General features: G+C 52.0%; 1 protein-coding gene across 15 annotated transcripts in view; it reads left to right on the top strand.

Annotated features, from left to right (window-relative positions):
- Positions 1–27,790, top strand: part of EPB41L2 (erythrocyte membrane protein band 4.1 like 2) — a 220,709-nt gene that overhangs the window by 114,325 nt on the left and 78,594 nt on the right. For all 15 annotated transcript variants that reach the window (XM_075597313.1, XM_075597308.1, XM_075597316.1 and 12 more), the window contains one exon: positions 17,517–17,559. In XM_075597313.1, the coding sequence (XP_075453428.1) occupies positions 17,517–17,559 (43 nt within the window). The remainder of the gene's footprint in view (positions 1–17,516; positions 17,560–27,790) is intronic.

Genomic DNA, 27,790 nt, shown 5'->3' with positions numbered 1-27,790 from the left:
CCCCCCCTCCTCCTCCCGTCCGCTCTCCCCCCCCCTCCTCCTCCCGTCCGCTCTCCCCCCCCCTTCCTCCTCCCGTCCGCTCTCCCCCCCCCCTCCTCCTCCCGTCCGCTCTCCCCCCCTCTCCTCCTCCCGTCCGCTCTCCCCCCCTCTCCTCCTCCGTCCGCTCTCCCCCCCCCTCCTCCCGTCCGCTCTCCCCCCCCTCTTCCTCCCGTCCGCTCTCCCCCCCCTCCTCCTCCCGTCCGCTCGCCCCCCCCTCCTCCCTCCCGTCCCGCTCTCCCCCCCCTCCTCCTCCCGTCCGCTCTCCCCCCCCCCTCCTCCTCCCGTCCACTCTTCCCCCCCCTCCTCCTCCCCTCCGCTCTCCCCCCCCTCCTCCCCTCCGCTCTCCTCCCCTCCTCCCCTCCTCCCCTCCGCTGTCCCCCCCCTCCCCCTCCTCCCGTCCGCTCTCCCCCCTCCTCCTCCCGTCCGCTCTCCCCCCCCTTCCTCCTCCGTCCGCTCTCCTCCCGTCCGCTCTCCCCCCCCCTCCTCCTCCCGTCCGCTCTCCCCCCCTCCTCCTCCGTCCGCTCTCCCCCCCTCCTCCCATCCGCTCTCCCCCCCCTCCTCCTTCCGTCCGCTGTCCTCCTCCCGTCCGCTCTCCCCCCCTCCTTGTCCCGTCCCGCTCTCCCCCCCTTCCTCCTCCCGTCTGCTCTCCCCCCCTCCTCCTCCCCGTCTGCTCTCACCCCCTCCTCCTCCCGTCCGCTCTCCCCTCCCGTCCGCTCTCCCCCCCCTCCTCCTCCCGTCCGCTCTCCCCCCCCTCCTCCTCCCGTCCGCTCTCCCCCCCCTCCTCCTCTCCGTCCGCTCTCCCCCCCCCCCCTCCTCCTCCTGTCCCGCTCTCCCCCCCCCTCCCTCCTCCCGTCCGCTCTCCCCCCCCCTCCTCCTCCCGTCCGCTCTCCCCCCCCCTCCTCCTCCCGTCCGCTCTCTCCCCCCCACCCTCCTCCTCCCGTCCGCTCTCCCCCCCCCTCCTCCTCCCGTCCGCTCTCCCCCCCTCCTCCCGTCCGCTCCCCCCCCCCTCCTCCCGTCCGCTCCCCCCCCCCCTCCTCCTCCCGTCCGCTCTCCCCCCCTTCCTCCTCCCGTCCGCTCTCTCCCCCCCTCCTCCTCCCGTCCGCTCTCCCCCCCCCTCTCCTCCTCCCCCCCCTCTCCCCCCCTCTCCTCCTCCCGTCCGCTCTCCCCCCCCCTCCTCCCGTCCGCCCTCCCTCCCCTCCTCCTCCCGTCCGCTCTCCCCCCCCCCCTCCTCCTCCCGTCCGCTCGCCCCCCCTCCTCCTCCCGTCCGCTCTCCCCCCCCTCCTCCTCCCGTCCGCTTTCCCCCCCCTCCTCCTCCCGTCCGCTCTTCCCCCCCCCCTCCTCCTCCCCTCCGCTCTCCCCCTTCCTCCTCCCCTCCGCTCTCCCCCCCCCCTCCTCCCCTCCGCTCTCCCCCCCCCCTCCTCCCCTCCGCTCTCCTCCTCCCCTCCTCCCCTCCACTGTCCCCCCCTCCCCCCCTCCTCCCGTCCGCTCTCCCCCCCTCCTCCTCCCGTCCGCTCTCCCCCTCCTCCTCCCGTCCGCTCTCCCCCCCCTCCTCCTCCCGTCCGCTCTCCCCCCCCCCTCCTCCCGTCCGCTCCCCCCCCCCTCCTCCTCCCGTCCGCTCTCCCCCCCCCCCTCCTCCTCCCGTCCGCTTGTCCCCCCCCCATTTCCTCCCATCCGCTCTTCCCCACCCCCCTTCTCCCGTCCGCTCTCCCCCCCTCCTCCTCCTGTCCGCTCTCCCCCCCTCCTCCTCCCGTCCGCTCTTCCCCCCCCCCTCCTCTCCCCCTCCGCTCTCCCCCCCCTCCTCCTCCCGTCCGCTCTTCCCCCCCCCCCTCCTCCTCCCCTCCGCTCTCCCCCCCCTTCCTCCTCCCCTCCGCTCTCCCCCCCTCCTCCCCTCACTCCCCTCCACTGTCCCCCCCTCCCCCTCCTCCTGTCCGCTCTCCCCCCCCCTCCTCCTCCCGTCCGCTCTCCCCCCCTCCTCCTCCCGTCCGCTCTCCCCCCCCTCCTCCTCCCGTCCGCTCTCCCCCCCCCTCCTCCCGTCCGCTCCCCCCCCTCCTCCTCCCGTCCGCTCTCCCCCCCCTCCTCCTCCCGTCCGCTTGTCCCCCCCCTCCTCCTCCCGTCCGCTCTTCCCCACCCCCCTTCTCCCGTCCGCTCTCCCCCCCCTCCTCCTCCCGTCCGCTCTCCCCCCCCTCCTCCCGTCCGCTCTCCCCCCCCCTCCTCCTCCCCTCCGCGCTCCCCCCCCTCCTCCCCTCCGCTCTCCCCCTTCCTGCTCCCCTCCTCCTCCCCTCCGCTCTCCCCCCCCCTCCTCCCCTCCGCTCTCCCCCCCCCCCCCTCCCCTCCGCGCTCCCCCCCCCTCCCCTCCGCTCTCCCCCCCTCCTCCCCTCCGCTCTCCCCCCCCTCCTCCCCTCCGCTCTCACCCCCCTCCTCCCCTCCGCTCTCCCCCCCATCTCCGCTCTCTCCCCCCCTCCTCCCCCCATCTCCGCTCTCCCCCCCCATCCTCCCCTCCGCTCTCCCCCCCATCTCCTCTCTCCCCCCCCTCCTCCCCTCCGCTTCCCCCCCCATCCTCCCCTCCGCTCTCCCCCCCATCCTCCCCTCCGCTCTCCCCCCCTCCTCCCCTCCGCTTCCCCCCCTCCTCCCCTCCGCTCTCCCCCCCCTTCCTCCCCTCCGCCCTCCCCCCTCCTCCCCTCCGCTCTCCCCCCTCATCCCCTCCGCTCTCCCCCCCCTCCTCCCCTCCGCTCTCCCCCCCTCCTCCCGTCCGCTCTCCCCCCCCTCCTCCTCCCGTCCGCTCTCCCCCCCTCCTCCTCCCGTCAGCTCTCCCCCCCTCCTCCCATCCGCTCTCCCCCCTCCTCCTCCCGTCCGCTCTCCTCGTCCCGTCCGCTCTCCCCCCCTTCCTCCTCCCGTCTGCTCTCCCCCCCCTCCTCCTCCCGTCCGCTCTCCCCTCCCTCCTCCTCCCGTCCGCTCTCCCCTCCCGTCCACTCTCCCCCCCCTCCTCTTCCCGTCCGCTCTCCCCCCCTCCTCCTCCCGTCCGCTCTCCCCCCCCTCCTCCTCCTGTCCGCTCTCCCCCCCCTCCTCCTCCCGTCCGCTCTCCCCCCCCCTCCTCCTCCCGTCCGCTCTCCCCCCCCTCCTCCTCCCGTCCGCTCTCCCCCCCCCTCCTCCCGTCCGCTTTCCCCGACTCCTCCTCCGTCCGCTCTCCCCCCCCCTCCTCCCGTCTGCTCTCCCCCCACCCCTCCTCCTCCCGTCCGCTCTCCCCCCCCTCCTCCTCCCGTCCGCTCTCCCCCCCCCCTTCCTCCTCCCGTCCGCTCTCCCCCCCTCCTCCCGTCCGCTCTCCCCCCCCTCTCCTCCTCACGTCCGCTCTCCCCCCCTCTCCTCCTCCCGTCCGCTCTCCCCCCCCTCCTCCCGTCCGCTCTCCCCCCCTCCTCCCGTCCGCTCTCCCCCCCCCTCTTCCTCCCGTCCGCTCTCCCCCCCCCTCCTCCTCCCGTCCGCTCGCCCCCCCTCCTCCTCCCGTCCGCTCTCCCCCCCCTCCTCCTCCCGTCCGCTCTTCCCCCCCCCCCTCCTCCTCCTCCCGTCCGCTCTTCCCCCCCTCCTCCTCCCCTCTGCTCTCCCCCCCTCCTCCCCTCCGCTCTCCTCCCCTCCTCCCCTCCGCTGTCCCCCCCTCCCCCTCCTCCCGTCCGCTCTCCCCCCCTCCTCCTCCCGTCAGCTCTCCCCCCCTTCCTCCTCCCGTCCGCTCTCCTCCCGTCCGCTCTCCCCCCCCTCCTCCTCCCGTCCGCTCTCCCCCCTCCTCCTCCCGTCCGCTCTCCCCCCCCTCCTCCTCCCTTCCGCTCTCCCCCCCCTCCTCCTCCCGTCCGCTCTCCCCCCCCTCCTCCTCCCATCAGCTCTCCCCCCCTCCTCCCATCCGCTCTCCCCCCCCTCCTCCTTCCGTCCGCTGTCCTCCTCCCGTCCGCTCTCCCCCCCTCCTTGTCCCGTCCGCTCTCCCCCCCTTCCTCCTCCCGTCTGCTCTCCCCCCCTCCTCCTCCCGTCTGCTCTCCCCCCCTCCTCCTCCCGTCCGCTCTCCCCTCCCATCCGCTCTCCCCCCCTCCTCCTCCCATCCGCTCTCCCCCCCCTCCTCCTCCCGTCCGCTCTCCCCCCCTCCTCCTCCTGTCCGCTCTCCCCCCCCTCCTCCTCCCGTCCGCTCTCCCCCCCCCTCCTCCTCCCGTCCGCTCTCCCCCCCTCCTCCTCCCGTCCGCTCTCTCCCCCCCACCTCCTCCTCCCGTCCGCTCTCCCCCCCTCCTCCTCCCGTCCGCTCTCCCCCCCTCCTCCCGTCCGCTCCCCCGTCCGCTCTCCCCCCTTCCTCCTCCCGTCCGCTCTCCCCCCTTCCTCCTCCCGTCCGCTCTCCCCCCCTCCTCCTCCCCCCCCTCTCCCCCCCCTCTCCCCCCCTCTCCTCCCCTTCCTCCCGTCCGCTCTCCCCCCCCTCCTCCCGTCCGCTCTCCCTCCCCTCCTCCCGTCCGCTCTCCCTCCCCTCCTCCTCCCGTCCACTCTCCCCCCCCCTCCTCCTCCCGTCCGCTCGCCCCCCCTCCTCCTCCCGTCCGCTCTCCCCCCCTCCTCCTCCCGTCCGCTCTCCCCCCCCTCCTCCTCCCGTCCGCTCTCCCCCCCTCCTCCCGTCCGCTCTTCCCCCCCCCCCCCTCCTCCTCCCCTCCGATCTCCCCCTTCCTCCTCTCCTCCGCTCGCCCCCCCTCCTCCTCCCGTCCGCTCTCCCCCCCCTCCTCCTCCCGTCCGCTCTCCCCCCCCTCCTCCTCCCGTCCGCTCTCCCCCCCCTCCTCCCGTCCGCTCTTCCCCCCCCCCCCTCCTCCTCCCCTCCGCTCTCCTCCTCCCCTCCTCCCTTCCACTGTCCCCCCCTCTCCTCCCATCCGCTCTCCCCCCCCCTCCTCCTCCCGTCCGCTCTCCCCCCCTCCTCCTCCCGTCCGCTCTCCCCCCCTCCTCCTCCCGTCCGCTCTCCCCCCCCTCCTCCTCCCGTCCGCTCTCCCCCCCTCCTCCTCCCGTCCGCTCTCCCCCCCCTCCTCCCGTCCGCTCCCCCCCCCCTCCTCCTCCCGTCCGCTCTCCCCCCCTCCTCCTCCCGTCCGCTTGTCCCCCCCCTCCTCCTCCCGTCCGCTCTTCCCCCCCCCCTTCTCCCGTCCGCTCTTCCCCCCCCCTTCTCCCGTCCGCTCTCCCCCCCCTCCTACTCCCGTCCGCTCTCCCCCCCCTCCTACTCCCGTCCGCTCTCCCCCCCCCTCCCCCTCCTCCCCTCCGCTCTCCTCCTCCCCTCCTCCCCTCCGCTCTCCTCCTCCCCTCCTCCCCTCCTCCCCTCCACTGTCCCCCCCTCCCCCTCCTCCTGTCCGCTCTCCCCCCCCTCCTCCTCCCGTCCGCTCTCCCCCCCCTCCTCCTCCCGTCCGCTCTCCCCCCCTCCTCCTCCCGTCCGCTCTCCCCCCCTCCTCCCGTCCGCTCCCCCCCCCCCTCCTCCTCCCGTCCGCTCTCCCCCCTCCTCCTCCCGTCCGCTTGTCCCCCCCCTCCTCCTCCCGTCCGCTCTTCCCCACCCCCCTTCTCCCGTCCGCTCTCCCCCCCCTCCTCCTCCCGTCCGCTCTCCCCCCCTCCTCCCGTCGCTCTCCCCCCCCTCCTCCTCCCTCCGCGCTCCCCCCCCTCCTCCTCCCCTCCGCTCTCCCCCTTCCTGCTCCCCTCCTCCTCCCCTCCGCTCTCCCCCCCTCCTCCCTCCGCTCTCCCCCCCCCTCCCCCCCTCCTCCCCTCCGCTCTCCCCCCCTCCTCCCCTCCGCTCTCCCCCCCTCCTCCCCTCCGCTCTCACCCCCCTCCTCCCCTCCGCTCTCCCCCATCTCCACTCTCTCCCCCCCATCTCCGCTCTCCCCCCCCATCCTCCCTCCGCTCTCCCCCCCATCTCCTCTCTCCCCCCCCCTCCTCCCCTCAGCTTCCCCCCCCCATCCTCCCCTCCACTTCCCCCCCCCATCCTCCCCTCCGCTCTCCCCCCCCCTCCTCCCCTCCGCTCTCCCCCCCCCTCCCCTCCGCTCTCCCCCCCCTCCTCCCCTCCGCTCTCCCCCCCCCTCCTCCCTCCGCTCTCCCCCCCCCATCCTCCCCCTCCGCTCTCCCCCCCCTCCTCCCGTCCGCTCTCCCCCCCCTCCTCCTCCCCTCCGCGCTCCCCCCCCTCCTCCTCCCCTCCGCTCTCCCCCTTCCTGCTCCCCTCCTCCTCCCTCCGCTCTCCCCCCTCCTCCCCTCCGCTCTCCCCCCCCCTCCTCCCCTCCGCTCTCCCCCCCCTCCCCTCCGCTCTCCCCCCCTCCTCCCTCCGCTCTCACCCCCCTCCTCCCCTCCGCTCTCACCCCCCTCCTCCCCTCCGCTCTCCCCCCCATCTCCGCTCTCTCCCCCCCCATCTCGCTCTACCCCCCATCCTCCCCTCCGCTCTCCCCCCCATCTCCTCTCTCCCCCCCCTCCTCCCCTCCGCTTCCCCCCCCCTCCTCCCCTCCGCTTCCCCCCCCCCCATCCTCCCCTCCGCTCTCCCCCCCCTCCTCCCCTCCGCTTCCCCCCCCTCTCCCCTCCGCTCTCCCCCCCCTTCCTCCCCTCCGCCCTCCCCCCTCCTCCCCTCCGCTCTCCCCCCCTCCTCCCCTCCGCTCTCCCCCCTCCTCCCCTCCGCTCTCCCCCCCTCCGCTCTCCCCCCCTCTCCCCTCCGCTCTCCCCCCCTCCCCTCTCCCCCCCTCCTCCCGTCCAGCTCTCCCCCCCTCCCCTCTCCCCCCCCTCCTCCCCTCCGCCCTCCCCCCCCTCCTCCCCTCCCCCCCGCTCTCCCCCCCTCCTCCCCTCCGCTCTCCCCCCTCCTCCGCTCTCCCCCCTCCTCCCCCCTGCTCTCCCCCCTCCTCCCCTCCGCTCTCCCCCCCCTCCTCCCCTCCGCTCTCCCCCCCTCCTCCCCTCCGCTCTCCCCCCCTCCTCCCCTCCGCTCTCCCTCCCCTCCGCTCTCCCCCTCCCCTCTGCTCTCCCCCCCCTCCTCCCCTCCGCTCTCCTCCCCCCCTCCTCCCCTCCGCTCTCCTCCCCCCCTCCTCCCCTCCGCTCTCCTCCCCCCTCCTCCCCTCCGCTCTCTCCCCCCCTCCTCCCCTCCGCTCTCCCCCCTCCTCCCCTCCGCTCTCCCCCCCCCTCCTCCCCTCCGCTCTCCCCCCCCTCCTCCCTCCGCTTTCCCCCCCCTCCTCTCCGCTCTCCCCCCCTCCTCCCCTCCGCTCTCCCCCCCCTCCTCCCTCCGCTCTCCCCCCTCCTCCCCTCCGCTCTCCCCCCCCCTCCTCTCCTCCGCTCCTCCCCCCCCCCCCTCCTCTCCTCCGCTCTCCCCCCCCCTCCTCCCCTCCGCTCTCCCCCCCCCTCCTCCGCTCTCCCCCTCCTCCCCTCCGCTCTCCCCCCTCCTCCCCTCCGCTCTCCCCCCTCCTCCCCTCCGCTCTCCCCCCCCTCCTCCCCTCCGCTCTCCCTACCCTCCTCCCCTCCGCTATCCCCCCACCTCCTCCCCTCCGCTCCCCCCCCCTCCTCCCCTCCGCTCCCCCCCCTCCTCCCCTCCGCTCTCCCCCCTCCTCCCCTCCACTCTCCCCCCTCCTCCCCCCGCCCTCCCCCCCGCCCTCTCCTCCGCCCTCCCCCCGCCCTCCCCTCCGCTCTCCCCCGCCCTCCCCTCCGCTCTCCCCGCCCTCCCCTCCGCTCTCCCTCCGCTCTTCGTCTGCTCTCCCGTCCGCAACGCCGGGTCTCTCAGCTAGTAGAATATGAAGACATTCTTACTGTATATACAAAGTGGCAGGTGCTGTAGCTAATAAGATCAGTAACGCTTTACGAATAATTAGTATTACTATTGTTTTCTCTTTGACAAAACATATTGTCGATGTATGTGTACTATTTTAAAAGGGTTTTAAAAGCAATTTACACAAAAAGAAGCAGAAATAACAATTGGAATTGAGTTGGTCACTTTTAAGTGCTTTTCTTGGTGCACTCCGTTTTGGATCTGTTTACATTTTTAAGCAATTAAGATCTATTATATTGTCCCCAGGTGACTTTTACTATCTTTGTCATATCAACATCTAGTGCAGGTTTTAATAGGTCAAACAAACTAAAAATGCTTGTGTTTGTTATTTGTAGCGCCAATCATGTCACAGCGCTTTTACATTACAGTACAATTACAATACAGGAGGAATAAGTACATCAAGACATAAATGTAACATTGAGGGAAAGGAGCCCCTGCCCCGAAGAGCTTACAATCATGTGGGGAGGTTAACAGAAACAGGAGTAAATTTGAGTGCATTAGTGTATAAGAGCATACAATACTTTAGTGAGTAAGCGCTTCATTGAACATGAGGGATGGGTTTTAGAAGGTCTATGGCAGACATTGAGCAGCAAAGTGTTACAGGAATTGGTGCAGCATGTTTATAAAGTGACAGCTGTAGTGACACAAGGGGAGACAGACGGTCATGATCAAAGTGTAGAGCGAGTGGAGATATAGCAAGAGATTAAAAGATGAGATATAGGGAGAGTCTGGAAGGAGAAGAATTTTGTAGTAAATGCAGAGTTTAATATGGAGCCAACAAAGCGTTTTTAGGCAATTAGCAGAGACCGATGGAGACGAGATTGAGGTTATCTTTGCTGCAGCATTTCTAATAGGTTGAATGGTAGAGACACAGAGGCCATTAAGCAAAGGTTGCAGTAGTCCAAATGGGAAAGAACATGGGGATGCAATAACATTTTAGTATTAGAGAGGGTTGGATTTAACAATGTTATGGAGAAAAACGGCAAGATTTAGTAATAGCATTAAATTAAATTGAGAACGAAAGTGAAGTCAAATACACATGTAGCAAAACGTAATATTTTCGGTGTCACGATCGCGCACATCCTGGTTTTGTGCTGATTATGGGGCCAAAAACAGAAAGGATTAACACTTTGAGAGTCCATGCTGCTTGCTGAATGGGACTTCCACAGCATTAATCCTTTGCTTGCTCACACTGGCTTAATTGCAATAACCCCCATACCTCCTTTCTCCTCGTGCAGTATCTCGTAATTGTCCGGTGTTGATTAGGAGTGGATATGAACACATTGGCTTGTGCGACACCATGGACATAACCGTCCGTTGGGGCAAAATCACATTATGGAGCAACCAAATGGCAGAAATACATCCACCCCAAGTGTCAACTGAATGCCCTGGAGATTCAGTGAGACTCAACACTCTTTGGTGTGGTGCCAGATTTAAATTAAAAAAAAAATAGTCTCAAGTGACCTTTTGGTCTGTATGGTGGTTTTGCTGCTAATATGGTGCTCCACAATATGGTTTTGCTACAGGAGACAGCGGAGTCCCCATTAGATGGAGCGGGAATGGGCGCCTTAGGCTGCGCTTGTAGTCCTGGCGACGGCGTGCAGCCGCAAAGCAACTCAATGTAATCGCTAGCGACAGCCCATAGTTGACGCGACGGTGACGTGTGACGTCAAAGCGACCAAAATCGCTGTAGTCAAAAGATTTTGAGATTTACAGAGATAGCCGCACCACGTAACTGGCAACAAGCCAATCCCATAGCCCCTTGACGCCAGCGACATCGCACACCAGAGGGCAACTTCGCTATGGCGACGTGACGTCATGCGTCACTGTAGTCAGTACTACAGGCATAGCCTTATGCTTCGCTGAACCACGGTAGTAATGTGTCTATTCTGATTACTGCGACTTTTACCATCTGACACCTATGATTTTGAATGATATATACCAGATGCTGCAGCGATTTACGTGATGCTGTGGATATTGTTCTTGGTGACCTTCTGCATACAGGGACACCGTTTCTGCTAACAGGACCTCTTGCACATTCCATCACCATCCGACTCTAGAAATGGATATCTTTCAGCTGCTGAGATTATTTTATTTATTTTTTTTACTTTATAATTTATGCTGTGACTAGATTACAAATGTTTGGTCCATTCCTTTACATTATTTATTATGAATATACTAATTTGTTTTGATTGGATTTATCAGCCTATTTCTATGCTTGCAAGAGGGTTTCAGCACACAATGCTTTTTGAAGTGAAACTTCTTTCGTGGCACCTAGTCCTGATAGAACAAAACTGGATAGATGGGGGCGAAATGTTAAACGGAAGTGACGTCACATAATGGACGCCGCTCCGCTCACACGTCCCCTGTCACATGCGGCGGTGGCGGCGATAGCCCCCGGCGCCGCTCCTAATTGCCCCCACCCCACCCCCACACACCCCCCACCCTCACACACCCCCCACCCTCACACACCCCCCACACACCCCCGGCTGCTGACATGCGGCGGCGATAGCCGCCACACGTCTGGTGTCACATGCGGCGCTCCAAACGGGCGCTGCTCCCCCCACACGGGCGATTACATATGCGGGTATCGCCGCCGGCGCCGCTCCTAACGGCTGCCATTCCCCCCACACGTCCGCTGCCATGCCGCGCATGCGCACTACTAATGGTGACGCTAACGGACTTCTGCACATGCGCAGAAGCGGCTGGCAGCGGAGCCGTTGGTGAGAGGAGCAGGACGTTCGGGCGGCTCAGTACCGGCCTCTTCACCCCTCCCTGGCTCCTCCGGTCCCCGGCTCCTCCCCTCCCCAGTCCAGACAAAGCCAGAGATCCCGGAAGAGAGGAAGAAACGGAGAGGTGGGGGGAAGAAACGGAGAGGTGGGGGGAAGAAACGGAGAGGTGGGGAGGAAGGAGCTGAGAGACGGCAGTGGGCAAACTAGGGGTGCTGCTTAGTGTAATACAGGAGGAGGAGGAGGAGGGGAGACTAGATGTGCTGGAGTCCTGGATAAAAAGAGTGTGAGAGCAACAGGTTAGTGAGCACACACCCAGCGGGGAGGCTGTCACCGTGTGACTCACAGAGAGGTAACCAGGAGAGGGACTGAGGCTCACACAGAGAGGTAACCAGACACACACCAGAGGAGACAGGCTGACGGTTATAACACTCACAGTCACACACACACTCAGGCACAGTCACGCGCACAGTCAGTCACGCGCACAGTCACAGTCACGCGCACAGTCACAGTCACGCGCACAGTCACAGTCACGCGCACAGTCACAGTCACGCGCACAGTCACAGTCACGCGCACAGTCACAGTCACGCGCACAGTCACAGTCACGCGCACAGTCACAGTCACGCGCACAGTCACAGTCACGCGCACAGTCACAGTCACGCGCACAGTCACAGTCACGCGCACAGTCACAGTCACGCGCACAGTCACAGTCACGCGCACAGTCACGCGCACAGTCACAGTCACGCGCACAGTCACAGTCACGCGCACAGTCACAGTCACGCGCACAGTCACAGTCACGCGCACAGTCACAGTCACGCGCACAGTCACAGTCACAGTCACAGTCACAGTCACGCGCACAGTCAAAGTCACGTGCACAGTCACAGTCACGCGCACAGTCACAGTCACGCGCACAGTCACAGTCACGCGCACAGTCACAGTCACGCGCACAGTCACAGTCACGCGCACAGTCACAGTCACGCGCACAGTCACAGTCACGCGCACAGTCACAGTCACGCGCACAGTCACAGTCACGCGCACAGTCACAGTCACGCGCACAGTCACAGTCACGCGCACAGTCACAGTCACGCGCACAGTCACAGTCACGCGCACAGTCACAGTCACGCGCACAGTCACAGTCACGCGCACAGTCACAGTCACGCGCACAGTCACAGTCACGCGCACAGTCACAGTCACAGTCACAGTCACAGTCACGCGCACAGTCAAAGTCACGCGCACAGTCACAGTCACGCGCACAGTCACAGTCACGCGCACAGTCACAGTCACGCGCACAGTCACAGTCACGCGCACAGTCACAGTCACGCGCACAGTCACAGTCACGCGCACAGTCACAGTCACGCGCACAGTCACAGTCACGCGCACAGTCACAGTCACGCGCACAGTCACAGTCACGCGCACAGTCACAGTCACGCGCACAGTCACAGTCACGCGCACAGTCACAGTCACAGTCACAGTCACGCGCACAGTCACAGTCACGCGCACAGTCACAGTCACGCGCACAGTCACAGTCACGCGCACAGTCACAGTCACGCGCACACTCTGTGCCACGCGCACACTCTGTGCCACGCGCACACTCTGTGCCACGCGCACACTCTGTGCCACGCGCACACTCTGTGCCACGCACACTCTGTGCCACGCGCACACTCAGGAAGGAATTCACACTTAGTGCAAATAGCTAATATAGGGGATGTGTGCCGAGCACACGCATTCTAAGTCAAATTTATTTGCGTTTTGTCATTGAGATTGTATTTTGATTTTTAATTAAAACATCACCAACACAAATACAATTTCTGTGACAAAAGTCAAAGAAGTTTCACTTACTATGCGCGTGCACAGCACACACAGCTTTTTTTTAATGATGCCCTTTCGTGTTCACGAACATCCCTGCCACATGTGCTCACAACGTGGTCCTGCTACTGCGATTTGACCATTTATACCCAATAGTTGTTTTTGTGAGCTTATATGCTCTTTATATACTCTGCCCATCTCTATGCTTTGGTGGTTGTTGAGGACGTAGCTACGTCTCGTCTGTCAACCACCCGATCATCATTTTTATACGAGTACGGTTTGTGACACAGAATTATTTAGGCTGGTTGCCTAAACAAGTACAAAGAATAAACTATTTGTTCTGCATGAGGTGAGGAACACTGAAGGTTATTGCACTGCAGGAGTCAGTTGGCGTAATCAAGCAAGGATTAACACTGCGTAAGGTTCCATTCAGAAGCACACTTGTCCCCAGTGTCCAAGACTTTTTTGCTTGTTTGTCCGTGGTGTCGGGTATGGCATGTCTTGCTACAGCTGTATGACACTTACTGGATGGATTGTAGTATTACTGACAGTGATGGAAAGGGGCATGGAAAGACTTTATTTAGGTGGGATTGTGAGCAGCTGTGTTTGACCTAATGAGTATAAGGCATCTACAGTAGCTGCAATCCAAGATAAGATTTCTTTGAGGCAGTTGGAGATCTGGGACTGGACTACATATGTAAGGTTGTGTGGATAGACAAAATTGTGTCACCTGCATATATAGGATACTTGACGCCAAATGAATTAATATGGTCTCCAAGGGAGTGTGTATAAAAACAAAACCGGAAAGACCTTTGGTCTTGAGGTACACCAATACATACCGTAGATTAATGAGGTAGAAGAGGCATTAGCAGTAGATGCACTGAAGGAAAGATGAGAGAGAGATAGTCAAAAAAGACAATGTCCCAAACACCTTGGGAGTGAAGCGTGCAAAGGAGAAATAGGTGCTCAACTGTATCAAAGGATGCAATAGGTCGAATAGACTAAGAAGGGAGCAATATCATTGGAATTTAGCAATGGGGAGATTGTTTGCAACTTTGGTGCTTGCTGTTTCAGTAGAGTGAGCAGTGTGAGAACCTGATTGCAGAAGGCTCTATGAGAGCATATTGTAGGAACTGATGAAAGAATGCATCCCGTAAATACAAGCTGTTACAGAAGTTTAAAGGCAAAATGTAGTAAAGAAACGGGGTCATAGATTATTGGGGCCACGCTTGTTTAAACGGCATGTTTTAAGAGGGTTGGAAAGATACCAGGTATGAGGGATGCGTTGAAAATGTGCTTGAATTCCATGCATCAGTGGGTGTGAGAAGTTGGATGAGATGGGAAGGAAAGGGATCAAGCTGACAGATAATAGGAGAGAAGGATCCAGGGCACTACGGATTTGTAGAAAATAAATTTATTCTAGGCACACAGTGTGGGCCTAGAATAAATTTATTTTCTACAAATCCGTAGTGCCCTGGATCCTCCACTTTGTTCATATACTTTCAAATTACACCAGACAGGTTTTTTTCCCTTAACCACGGAGCACCGGTACCTCTAATCGCAAGTATATTGCTTTTATTTTACATATTTAGGTGTGCAGACATAACTCTTTATTTGAGATAATAGGAGAGAACAGCACCCGAGATACTTCCTCTATTACAGAAAACATGCAGAGTAGATCATAGTGAATTCATACAATAGTCTATGTATAGGTTTCTGTAGGAGCTCAAATGCTTGGTCCCTTTAATTTATAAGTTCATGCATCCAGAGGTAACCACACAAGGGGAATATAAATGACTAAAGTACATTTCTCAAATTACAATTCCGCATGTATTGACTCAATGATCCCTGGAAATATCTGGTGAAGGTGTCGTCACTTCTCCTTCTCCTTAGGGTTGCCCATAAAAATTGAGAGTACTGTTGTTCCCCTGTGGGTCCTCAACGCCTTGATAAAGTGCCTCACAGCACGAAACGCGTAGGAGTGTTGTACCCTCCACCGTTTTTTAATGCAGCTTAAATAAATTATACTTTCATTGCCACACGACCTGTTCTTTGCTGCTATGCACCACACACTACATTTTGGATACAATAGAGTCTAACCTGTCTTTGGAGTATTTAGAGATGGAGGATGAGACTTGTGGTGTTTAAACCAGTGAAATTTAAATGTAAAGAAACAAATATAGTTGCTTGGTTAGAAACAGTTCTGAGTTGTAATAGGATAGGTGGAATTTGTAGTGGAGGAAATCTGCTATAGTGTGAAACATCCTCCATAGATCCTTTGAAGAGTGAGTGAAGCAGTGTATAAAGCGTTTATTGTGCCAGGTTTGAGGGTTAGAGCGGTGAGTGCTGTAGAAGTGGGGCATGCTGGTCCAGGTATCTGGAAAGGTTTTTAAATGTAGTTTGAACAGTTTTTAATAAAGATCTAAGTGGGGACCATCATTATGGGTGCTGGAAGCAGTTCATTGTGATGATGGCCATGGGAGAAAATCTAAAAACATAGAATATTATGGCAGCTAAGAACCACTTGGCACTTCCAGTAGGCCCATTGTCATATCTGCTGTAAAAGCTCAGACCCCATTTGATCCTTGGCTTTCTTTAAAGCTGCAGTTCAAGCTCCCGTTTTTTTTTTTTTAACTTAAATAGTTTAATGTGGGCAATCTCTACTTACCTAAAGAACTGCATAGCTGCCGGTCAATTCGTTCTCCATCTATTGATCGGCAAAGTTTGGCGACATCTTTAGATCTGGGGAATGTAAATGGTTGCTATAGGAACAAACATGCTTGTTAAAATAGAATACAAGAAAATTGGTCTTTCAAAGTTTTTTTTTTTAAACCGAAAATGCTAAAAGTATTTTTTTCTTACTGCGTTTATTTAAAAAAACACATGCAGGATATTGCTTGAACTGCAGCTTTAATATATAGTATAGCCTTTTGTCTATCCCAAGCATTTTAAATTCCCTTACGGTATTGGACCCTACCACCTCTATTGGCAGGCCTTTCAATGAATCCACAACCGTTTATGTGAGCTCTTTCCTCACATTTCCCCTGAAACTGCCATTCTCCAGGTTCAAAGCATAACCTGGTTTTAGCACTTCTTTCTCTGAATTATGCTTCTGTCCTGTACTTTGTTGAAACCATTTATGTATTTGAAAGTTTCTATCATATGCTCCCTTTCCCTTCTCTCCTCAAAGCTGTACATGTCAAGTTCATTCAGTGTTTTGTTGAAGTTTTATGGTGTAGATGACGTTTGGGAGAGAATATTTAAAGCCTAACGGAGTCGTCAATTTGACATTTGAAGTCTAGGAGAAGGGTTGGAGAGTCTGAGGAGAGCAGAGCAGTCAGGATTTAAAATCAGGGAGAAAAGGGGAGGAAGCGTAAAGGCCAATAGATGACAGCAAAACACAAGGCGAGTAGAGAAGAAAATAAATTCCAAGCATGATAACGACAGAGGAGGAGTAACAAGTAATAACTGCAAATGGCAGTTAGAAGAGAAGAAATCCCACTCCTCCAGCCTGACCACGTGAGTGAGGAATGAGACGGAAGGGCCGCTTTCAGCTACAGAAGCAGTCACAATCCGAGAACCACGTTTTAGTTAGAGCAAAGAGGTTTAGGGAGAGGAAGAGGTCATGCACAGTTAGCACATTCTTAGATAGGGAGTGAGCGAACATCCAAGAGGCCCATGAAGAAATAGGGAAAGACGGTGAGAGACTAGCAATAAGTACTGTTTGAGCAGTCTAGGATGTTTGGCTGTGACCAGAACGCCGCTGGCATTCCATCGCGGGACACTTTGCTGCAGTGTACGCTCCTGCATTGGACCGCCGCGTGCATAGCCTGACAAGGCAGGTCTGTCGCGCCCATCTACTCCGTCAACTGCATATTCAAATGTCCCACGCGTGACATTTAAAGATGGTGTCAGAGCAGCCTGTTTAGGCATTGTTACGGTCCTGTGCGGAACATTTAAATATGCAGTTGTTGGACCAGCCGGCTTGGCTTTTTTGGTTGGGTGCGTTGCGGATCGGATATTGTTGTGAAGTCTACCATGGCAAGCTGCCCTGCGGCGTATTGTCCCGCGGCGTTTTGCTCTTGGCCAAACGTCCCATTCCGCTGTATGAGAGGTTTTGAAGGTTATGGTTGTTGGAAGAAATAGGAGGTAAGCAAGGACGAGAACAATTGGGTATATGGAAAGGGCCAGTGTTAGGCAAAATGTCTCCAGATGCAAGTAGACGAAGGAAGTAGAGAGGGTGTGAGATTGGGACTTGTAGGAATGTATCTCTAGTTAAAAGGTAGAGGGGGTGGATATAATGGGGAGGGAGACTGACTCATCCAGTTTTAATTATTTTTAAATTAAAAAAAAAAACTGCCACTTGGTGAGTACTAGTATCGGAGTATTACAAAGAAGAAATGGGTATAACAAAAAGAACATTCAAGTTGACAATGTTCAGCAGTTTCTGACCTTCTGCATATAGAATAACACATATATTCATGTATTTTAGGTCAAAACAGGAAGTAGAAACAGGCTGAATACTTATGTATTCACTTTTTGCTAAACAATACTTGATAATAGAGATGTGAAACATAGACATTTGCAACACATTGCTACTTTTTCGCTAGCTGTAAATGTATTAAAAGATGTGAAAGATTGTCAAAAACTGCCAGACTAATTTGTTGCTTAGAGCCTTTGGCTGAAACTTCTGTATTTTTGCGAAAAAATAAAAAATTGCAAATGAAATGGTAAACAAATTGTCAAGTTTCGCACATACAGTATTGGCATAAAAAAAGAAAAGTGTTTGTTCAGTGTATCGTCAAAGAACCCGCAGTCACTTAGCAGTTCCCCAAAACAGTTACAGGGAACTTTTGATGCTTTTACACGTCTCTATTTATGTTTTGTTTAATATATATTTAGTAATCACATAGTTTGACACCTCCAGTGTTTTGTTAACAGAAAGGGCAAACCTATGTTTGCAATGACAACCATAAGGCAAGAACTATAATGTTATGTATAAAATGTGGTAAAAATGTATCTATGGATAAAATGTGGGGTTTGAAATGGTGCAGGGGGCATCAGTTTTTATTTTTTATTTTTTAACAATATGTGAAGTCTGTAAACCTTTGTTTGCTGTGACGATGTTTGTGCCTAAAGCCTTTTCCCAATGTCTGCTTTTCATCTGGTTTCAGAACTGGCTGGATCCTGGAAAAGAAATCAAGAGGCAAATTAGAAGTAAGTACCTCCTCACTCCTTATCTCTGGCTCCTAAAGCCACAAAGGTTTTGCGTTATTAATGTATTAATCCATAAACCGTTTTAAACTGGAAACAGATGCAAATCTGAGGCTTAGGTTGTTTGAACTCCTTTTTTCCCCCTTTTCCTTCCCCTGGAGGCCGAGTGCAACAGGGTTGATAAGAGCCAGAGAATTGAGTGCAGCATGGGGTAAAAATGGCATCAAAATAAGTATTTCTGTATATGTAGAAAAAAAAAATCATATGTATAAACCTTCTAATTACATGACAAATATAACACAAATTGGTTTGTTTAAAAAAAGACAGTAAAATGATCTTTGAAAGAATGTTTTTTTTTTTTTTTTTTTTTTTTAAAGTTCACATTCTTGCCCATTCTAGAAGTGTGTATTATCTGCTTTAAATACTGTTTTAGCATAGGATATTAGTTACATTTTACACTGCACTACAGCAGTTCCACTTGAACAAAATGCTGTGCCAACTTAATGCTGCTGGAGCTACATTAGATGTATTTTAGAAATCCTCAAGGTATATTCTTTTCTTTTGTATGCTAGAACGAACATATCTGCTCTTGTTTATGTTAAATTTAAAAAAAAAATCTTTAATAGGATTTTGTTTTTGTAACAAATGATTCCGACAAAATAGTAAGATTTGTAATAAATTTTGTAAATCACAATTTGTCCTTTGCATTCCTGTGTCCCTAAAATCTTTTTTTTATTTTTTATTTATTTTTATTTTTAATATATAGCATTGCAACTTAAGTTATAAAACTTGAGACATAGGAAACTTCTTAACCCACCAGTTCAGTCAGGAAACCCTCATTTCTTTCATGTGTTTTCTCGGAAATCTAATCTAAAGATCAATGCCCACTTTCTGTTATCACCCTAACGAGTAACATGCATCAATGGCTGAAGTGCCATTTAACAAAATAAAAATATGTGAACGATTTTTAGTAAGTGAAGGGGCCACAGAGCAAAGCACCTTTAGTAAATAGGTTTTGTGCTGCTTGAGGAAGTCTTCAGTGGTAGAAAAGCAGTTAGCCATCATTTAAAAATGTATTTACCATAAATACACTATAAAAAAAGAGATTTAATTAGCAAGACGAAGTTCAAGTTTATAAGTAATATAAAATGTGTACTTCTATTTAGCACTTTGAAGTACCATCACAGATCTTGTAAAGTGTGTGTGTGTGTGTGTGTGTGTGTGTGTGTGTGTGTGTGTGTGTGTGTGTGTGTGTGTGTGTGTGTGCGCGTGCGTGTGTGTGTGTGCGCGTGTGCGTCATTTAGTCTTTGCATAAATTGCTTCTACTGCACCCAAATGTGTGAACCTGTCTGAGTCATGTGAAGGAGCTAATAAGTGGTATTTGTAGTTGCTGTACTGTGGACAGTGTTTGTCACTTTCTGACTCACCATAGCTTTGTGTCTGGTTGTAGCCACTACCAGCTTCACATTGTATGACCAGCAACCATCCTCTCACACTGAGACCCAGAAGGTTGAAACAGCTGTCTGTGAGTAGGTTTACGGACTATGCACTTCTTTAACCCAGACTGTGCTGAAAAGCTGTGTAATACAGCAGGCATAAGCTTATAGGGGTTCTATGTTAAAATGCATAAGAAGAAGAAAAGGGATGCACTGTGAGTGCTCATTTGCATGTCATTACCCAGAATTCCTGGATGCTGTTGTATGCTAAGAGGTAATGGGGAAAGTTGAGATTGTGGATTGTCTTGTGACGTGAATGTGCACACACGTGGCATTTTTTTTTTTTTTTTTGCGGTCAATTGTATGTTTTAGAAATTAAGCAAACATCACAACTGGATTACCGTGTGGTGTATAATTGTCATTCTGTTGATAGACCTGGAGTGCCTCAACAGCGTAGGCAAATGTGTTATGCTTGCTATTTCCCTATGCGAATTCTTGCATTGTGTCATCATGAGGTGGTGGAAAGGTTGGGGCTCATATTGCAAGTGCAAGAAAAAAAAAGCAAACATTGCACGAGTCCTCTGGGGACCATGTGGTTTTCAAAGAATGGGATGGAGTGGAAACCTTAGCTGCTCTGTGAAGCTTTCATTAAAATCCATAATGCTATTTACTTTTCACATCCCATGTGTGTGCGGATTCCTTTTGTAAAGGGTAAAAGAACATGAAATATAATAAAATTGAAGTAGGGCAGACACCAAACACTTCTGTGCTTCACACATTGTCTGGTGTAGTAGACCCTTTGCTATAGCAGCTCAGCCTCCTTTTTATGTGAATACAGACATTGAGGGAACATTGCCAGATTCACATACGCGCATCTGCAAGAAATCCGAGAGCAGACTTTTATATCTCTTGCGCAGTGCTTATTTTTTTTAATCGATAAGAAGTCAGACCGAAACTGAAAATCTATATGCATATATTTCACATGTTTTTTTTTTATGGCTTTGTATGATCACCAATAAATAATTTTTCCCCGCTTTTTTTTTTTTTTTGCCCCCTTACTAAAATCGTGTAAAATCTATTCACTAGTGTATACAAAACGAATGCATTTTGGAATTTGTGTTTCTAATTGGTAATTGTAAAGAATTTTAGTAATTCATAAAGCTTTAATCTTGACCTTTTTGTTTCAATGTCATTTTGGTATACTTGCCTACAGAGGTTTGTTCTGATGTTCATACACACACACACACACACACCCACACCCCCCACACACACCATACACACCACACACACCACACACACACACACACCACACACACACACACACACACACACACACACACACACACACACACACACACACCCCCACACACACACACACACCCCCCCACACACACACCCCCACACCCCCACACACACACACCCCCACACACACACACCCCCACACCCCCCCACACACACACACCCACACATCCCCACACCCACACACCCCCACACATCACACACACACACACACATCACACACACACATCCCACACACCCCCCCACACACACACACCACACACACACACACACACCCATTTCCTGTTCCACAAGTCCTTATCTTCACGGTTTATTGTTTTTTTCCTTCCCAAGTAAAAGCAGTGATGCCATCAGACTGGAATTTTAGCTTCATCTGCTTTTGTCCTATCCCAGGGATTTGAATGGTTTTACATTTTAATGGTCCAAGAAGTTTAGAATGAACCTTTTGGGATGTGGAGAGATCTCCTTTCAAAGATCAGGAATCCATTTTGTTAATCAAGTGTCGTGGAATGCACCTTCCATACGTAGGTGGCCTTACATAGTTTTTTTTTTTTTTTAAATGACTTGATGGTAAAAAAATAGTGCCTCAGGGAAGTCGTACCCGGAAGCTGTAGGGAAGCCGTACCCGGAAGCTGTAGGAAAGCCGTACCCGGAAGCTGTAGGGAAGCCGTACCTGGAAGCTGTAGGGAAGCCGTACCCGGAAGCTGTAGGGAAGCCGTACCTGGAAGACTGCACTTTCAAGTGTAATCACTGTTCTCCAAAAATGCAGAGTACTGTGTTAACACACCTTCACTCCCACTTACATGTGCATGTCTGAAAGAGACAACCCCCTCTTTTGATTGTCCCCATTTAACCCTCATTTTTAGGGACTGCTGTGAATTGTGGGATATGACAGTCGCTCCTACACCTGGTGAGCCCACGGTTTCAAAGAAATGTAATTATTTAAAGAGGACATTTGCTACAAAGATTGCAAGTAACAGTGGTGATTACTGATAAGTTTCCACATTGGATGTTGATATTTCCTAAACAGGTCTTCATAAAGTAATATGATAGTCCTATCGATTGAGAACTTGTTCAAGCAATGCAAAATAAAAATATATTAAGCTGTATTCCAGTTTAAGATGTGCTAAGGCTTTAAGGGGGAAAAAAACAGGATGGAGAAGAACAAGCAGGTATGTTGGGCTCAAAAGATATTTTACGCCCCCTAAAAAAACTACAAACATCCAAACCATTTTCTAAAAAGAGACCTCAAAATACAGGTCTGAGATGTATTGCAATGTGATGTAATTATTTTGATCGAACTCGCCTCAGTTTCCAGCTGCCAGTAAAAGTTTTACTTAAATGCACCTTATTGGTAGCTGAGGCTCAAGCCAAGAGACAAAGCAATGCCTTGACATATGCAAGACATGTGAAGTTTATAGTATTTCATTTTGGGGTTTGCAGTCCTTTAACATCAGAAAGGTGGTTCTAAACACTTGGAGCCTGTCCAGTATTGTTGTAGTTTTACAGAGGTCAAATTTGAAATGAGTTTCAGGGAGGTAGGTACACGGAGTGAGATAATGTGAACCGCTCAGTTCTGCTCTTGCAATGTTGCAAATCTTCCCCAAGAGTTTGGTTGCCAAGTGTTTAAGCACATCGTTTTACTTTTATACGTAGAATCCATATTTCTTATGTGAATATCTTTTTGTTCATTGTATTTATTTCTCTGTGTTGCATTATTTGGCCTAGAATGGAACATTATAAGTAAGTCACACAAGGAAGAGATTGTCCTTACTGGGGGTAAACGGCTCATTCCATAGTGTGCCAGCGATGAATCGTATTGATTGTGTACTGTTTTACTCTTGCATTCCTGCCATTTGAGAATGCCACTAATGATATTTATTGAGCTGTCTGGACAAATTCTTGACATTTTCTTCATTACATAAATTTAAACTTCACAAACAGTAGATGATTTTAACAGCTATAAATAACATGGAACAGGAAGCGCTCCATACCTTCATCAGTCAAATCACTTTTAGTTGTTCTTTGGTCAAACAAAGAGTATATTGAAAGTCTTTTTTTAATAAAAAATGTTTGGTTTCATACACTTATTAATGGTTTGTATTTCAGCAAACGAACTCTAGACCTACCGTGAAAATAAAAGTTAAAACAGTTAATGACTTGTATCAGGCCAAACTCAAAATAGGCTGGGGAGGGGCAATTTTCAATCTGACTGCAAGACCTGGAACGCACTGCATCAGCAGGCGGAAGTGGAAAAATTACATTTTTACACACCGCTTTCATCGATTACAGCCATCCCCTCTGTCTCTCTCTACCCATCCCCTCTCTCTTTCCTCTCCCCCAAATTATCTCTCTCCCACCCCCTTTCTCTCCCATACCTACGCTCCCCCCTCCCCCCGAGCATCAACAGGGCCTTTGCAGAGCTGCGGAGTGCATCCCCAATGTGCCCGCGGACTCCAAGATCAAAACCCTGCGCTTGGCCACCAGCTACATCGCAGGGCAGACACTGGGTCTGTCTCTACATTCCGGTGGGCCCCCTGGTTTGCAGTTTGTGATGGCCTATTTTTAGTGTACACCATTTTAAATGGTTATACAGTACATGTTTCTCCAGACTTAAAAACATTTTTCTGTTTTTCCGTTATAACAATTTCTGCAAAGATGTTTCTTGGTAATATTGTAAGTCTGAAATGTAATTACTAAGCGGTACTACATTATTGCTAAAATAAGCACTGATCTGTATAGTTTTGTATATCTTTAATTGTAAGCTCTTTGGAGCAGGGACTCCTTTTCCTAAATGTTACTTTTATGCCTGAAGCACTTCTTCCCATGTTCTGTTATTTGTATTATTTGTTATTAATATGATCGTCACGTGTATTACTACTGTGAAGCGCTATGTATATTAATGGCACTATATAAATAAAGATATGCATACATCTTCAATTAATATGAGCCATATTTACTAAGAAGTCTTACTGCGTAAGACAACATCAATGCTGGAAGTCAGCACTGGCCTTATTGGACTGAATGCACAACATTTACCAAGCAGTGTTGCACTACTATAGGACACCTTACAGTCCATTCAATTGAATAGGTTATAAAGGGCCATATTTACAAGACGGTGCTCGACAGTGTCCTTTGTAGCAGCAGTGCTTAATAAATACCCTGTATGACAATATGTGCTTTACTTTATATTAGTCTTCTTTTTAAACTGAGCTTAAAGTGGCAGTCCCTTTTAGGATGAAAGTGAACAAACAATGGCATGTTTAATACTTATAGGTTCAATATAGCCGAGTAAAAATTTTTTGTTTTTAAAGTTTAGGCATTTAAAAAAAAAAAATTATACTCCACTGTTCCATGGCATACAAATGCTTCGAAGAACTATTGCAATGTTTATGTAATGCATTTTGCGTGGATGAGATTTTGTGTAGAAGTCATCAAATCTAGAGGTGAATTGTTTTTCTCTGTGGCTTGTTTATTCATTTCAAAGCTCTCATTAGACCAGCAGATAAACATAAATGACTGATATGCTTGAATTCAGCAGGCTTAGAGAAAAAGGAACTCCTAGCACTATTTGAAATATATAATAAATAAATATACTTGAGAGAGACCACACAGTTGGTTGAAACGTTGTGTTTAATGATTGGATACATTCTTTTTTTGACAAATTTGTGGTGTCCTGGAACATCTATTTTTCATATAGTGCTTGGAGTCTTTTCAGACAGGTAGCCCCTGCACCAGGAGCACCGACCGGTAACTGCAAGGATATTTGATTATTGAATGGTGTGCAGCATTATATCCTTTATGCATGAGAGAAAAAGAAAACATGTTCATTTTTTTTTTACAGGATGCAAATAAATAAAATTTAGTCCTACATTAATGGTGACTGATACTTTCCAAGGAAGCCGATTTACACTGTTAAGTTGTTTAATTGTATTTGCCTGTTAAGTGAGATTTCCCCATTGTTATGCAATGTTCTCTTGCTCATCCACTTACAATATTTTGACGGGTTGTTTGTCACGGGGGACCAGGCAAAATACACCTTTTTATACCGGGATCTTATCGTTGAGCAAAGCCAATAAGTAAATAGATTGTAATTTATTCCATAGAAACAGGCAAACACACATTGAATTACAATAGACAGAAAAAGATACACTTACTGGGGTCTGGGGTTGACAAACTGACTTTCCTAGTTGTAATAAAGTCTTTAAAACAGTCCAGTGCTGAAGTGGGAACTTAGAGAACATTCCGGTTTAAAAAGTCCTACAGCCTTCCTCTGTGCAATCGCAGCAAGGCGTCTCTGGCCCCGGTCCGACCCGTTCTTGCCCTTATGGCAAATTGGACTTCTAGAATCACTTAGGAACACATAGAACCACATAGGAATACATGGAGCACCCAAGAAAGAACAGAGTCTTTGGAAAACTTGGAAAATCTGGAACACACGTTGACTTTGACCAATCTGAGCTGTCAGAGTTTTTTTAAAACCTCTGTTATTCATTCCCAGAAACCACTCAGCCCAATCAAAAAACCTTAGCAATCCCCTAGCAACCAATCTGAGGCGACAAGACAGGGTTTCCCAAACACCTGTGTTCCCAGGGGACGGCAAAATATTCTTCTCTGCCCCTTTGCCTCCCAGTGTGCGAGGCTCCACTCTGTCTGGGCTAGGCCACATGGCCCCTTTGAGCTGAGGATGTCGGTGCTCCATTTAGCCCTCCTTGCTAACAAATGGTTCACACCTCTAGCATCTCTGAGGCTTTCAAGTCCTGGCTTTCTCCCAGGCACATAGGCACCGAGCCTGGTAGCCATGACTCAAAATCCCACAGTTCATTTACAGGTTACCAGTGCATATACCTATTAAATATAATTCTTTAATAAAATATACGGTGTCCTGTCTTGTGTGGTAAAATCTATAAGTCTTCGTTCTGGTGTCAGGGATGGAGTGAGAGTATAATTCACCTACCCCCACTAGCCTCATTCTTGGCACACATTAGAAAAATAACTTTTAAAACTTTTACACACTGCAAACATGCTCAGCTTTATCACCTAGCTGGAGCACCCCCATAACCCCTATATTCGGCTCAGGGTACCTGGGCATATATTTGGGTACCTCTGCTATACTGGGGAGCCTCTGCTGTACAAAGGACCGTGTATACCTGCAGATATCTTTTAACCCCTTCATATAACCTGAATCCAGGGTACATTTTCAGGGTCCCCAGTAACTTTTTAGAACCCTGCTAAATAGATGCAATCTGAAAAAAGTTTCTCCAGCAAACCTACCCCGAAACTCACAGCCTAGAAATCTCCTGGTCCCAGCACCCCCAGGAAAAGCAAAACACACAGAAATCTTTAATGTTGCATAATTTGCACACAGTCACAGTAATGCATTTAGGACATCTGGGTCCAAAAGCTGACATTCTAGGACCCCAACACACGGATCAGGGGTAACCAAGTGGGCTTGACCTTTATTGATGAGCCTAGTTAACCCCTTCACCTTCACATTGTTACCTTGCTAGATTGGACTGTAATACTTCACAAGACAGTGGGGCAAGAGGTGTGTACTGTAGGTAGGGTGGGAGCTTAAGGGGTTTCTGGATCTTCTCTTATGCTGTTTAATTTCATCATTGGTATGAAAAGGAACTGTAGATGCAGCTCAGGTTCTTCAGTCTCTGGTTGGGGGGCTTCTGGCGGTTGGTGTTTTGGGCAGTCGCTTCTGAACTAGTCTGCCCTATAGGTTGTGGAGAGGGGAGAAATATTAAATCTTTAAAGTCCACACCATGGGACCATTTCATTAATGCACAGAAATCTTAAAGCAGCAGTTCAAGCAATATCCTACATATGTTTTTTTTTAAATAAATCAGTTCTGTACAATGAGAAAATACTTGTACTATGAGAGCCCCACCCTCTCTCTTGCAGTGAACCAATTGCATTTAGTAACTTCCCAGTCAACCATATTCCAGGACTACATTGCCCACAATGCTGTGCAAGAACTGAATTAAATAACCCTGAACAAAGTGATCGATTACAGGAGAACAGATCGATCTGCAGCTTAGCTAATCACTTGTCAGTGTGCAGATTGTGTTGATGCACATATTGAATGGATGAAAAAAAATACATATATTTTTTTGAACAGCAGCTTTAAGAGGGATTTTGCAAGATCGTTCCATTCATGTGAACTTCTAAATCGCAAGTCTCGTGATCATGTGATAATACTGCGACTCTGGAAGCCTGACTTCCCCAGAGGCTGGAGTGGTGGAAATCCAAGACACTTTGTAATCTGCTGTTCTTGGATATGGCATCTTTCGGCTCTTTCGTCGAGAAGCAAGTGGATTGTATTTACTTGCCCGAGATTGCTAGTTTACAGCATAATAGAAAGGTCTTGCTCTCTACCGCATATAAAGATGTAGCAGATGCCATTACCCCCATTAACGCAAGAAATATAGCAGAAACTATTGCGTTAAATAGAACTTGTGTTACCATTGTTTCTAATGGAGCCACAGTATTCCTTGCGATTAAATATTTTGGTGCAATAATGTTTTACATCTGCAAGTTAAAACCTATGCATCAACAGTTTAATTCCGACTTTAAGGTGCCAACACCTCTTCTGTATTAATCATGTTGCCTTGAACCGCCGTTTTAATTGTTCGGTACGTTTCTTAAACACTTTGCAGACATCAAGAACATGTGCAAACAAAAGCATACACACATCTATTGAGTCCTTGTTGGTTTCTCCCGTAGATCAATTTTCCACTTTTCATTTTAAAAATGAATCTGTGGGACAGCTGCTGTGTGTGAGGAGAAATGTTAGATCATTTAGAATATATAATAAAACAATTTCTTAATCTAGAAAATCACAGAATGTGAAGGCTTCAACAGAAACAGCATACTGTTTTATAAATCCATATTTAGAGAAAAAAAACAAAAGCTATGCCTGGTACACTGTAAAATGGCTTCTTAGTTGTCACTATAGTTTAAGACGGGTATGCAATCTTTCCCTGCTGCACCCCCCTGCCCGCTTCCCTCCCTGCCCGTTTCCCTCCCTGCTCACCCACCCACCCCCCAACCTTATCTCCGGCGTCAAATGACTCCGGGGGGGGGGGGGGGTCACGTGGCGACGTGTCCTGAAGCCGGCTGAATCCCGGTAAGTGAAGGTTGCAGAGGCCTTACGTGATCCCCCCAGCATTCATTTAAATTACTTGGGGGAAGAGCGCGGGGCCTCTGCAACCGCCATGCCGTCCCGGGACAGCCGGCAGGGGGAAAAGATTGCGCTCCCTGCTGTAACGAGTAGTGAAAAACTAAGAATCATGGCACCACAAATAATTATGTTGTTCACAAGGTTCTTACACAATGTACACTACATGTTTTGCGACTTGCTGTAAAGAATATATGCAAATGTTTGAATTGAACAGTACTTTTGTTCTAGCCAAATTGAGTGAAGGGGTCCAAAGTTTAGGAGGAACTGACGCCTTACCTAATGCTCTAAATAAAGATTTATTTTTTTTGCT

This window comes from Ascaphus truei, chromosome 4 (genome assembly GCF_040206685.1).
Source record: "Ascaphus truei isolate aAscTru1 chromosome 4, aAscTru1.hap1, whole genome shotgun sequence".
Taxonomy (NCBI): domain Eukaryota; kingdom Metazoa; phylum Chordata; class Amphibia; order Anura; family Ascaphidae; genus Ascaphus; species Ascaphus truei.
The sequence above is the reverse complement of the archived record's forward strand: the minus strand, read 5'-3'. Positions and strand labels throughout refer to the sequence as shown.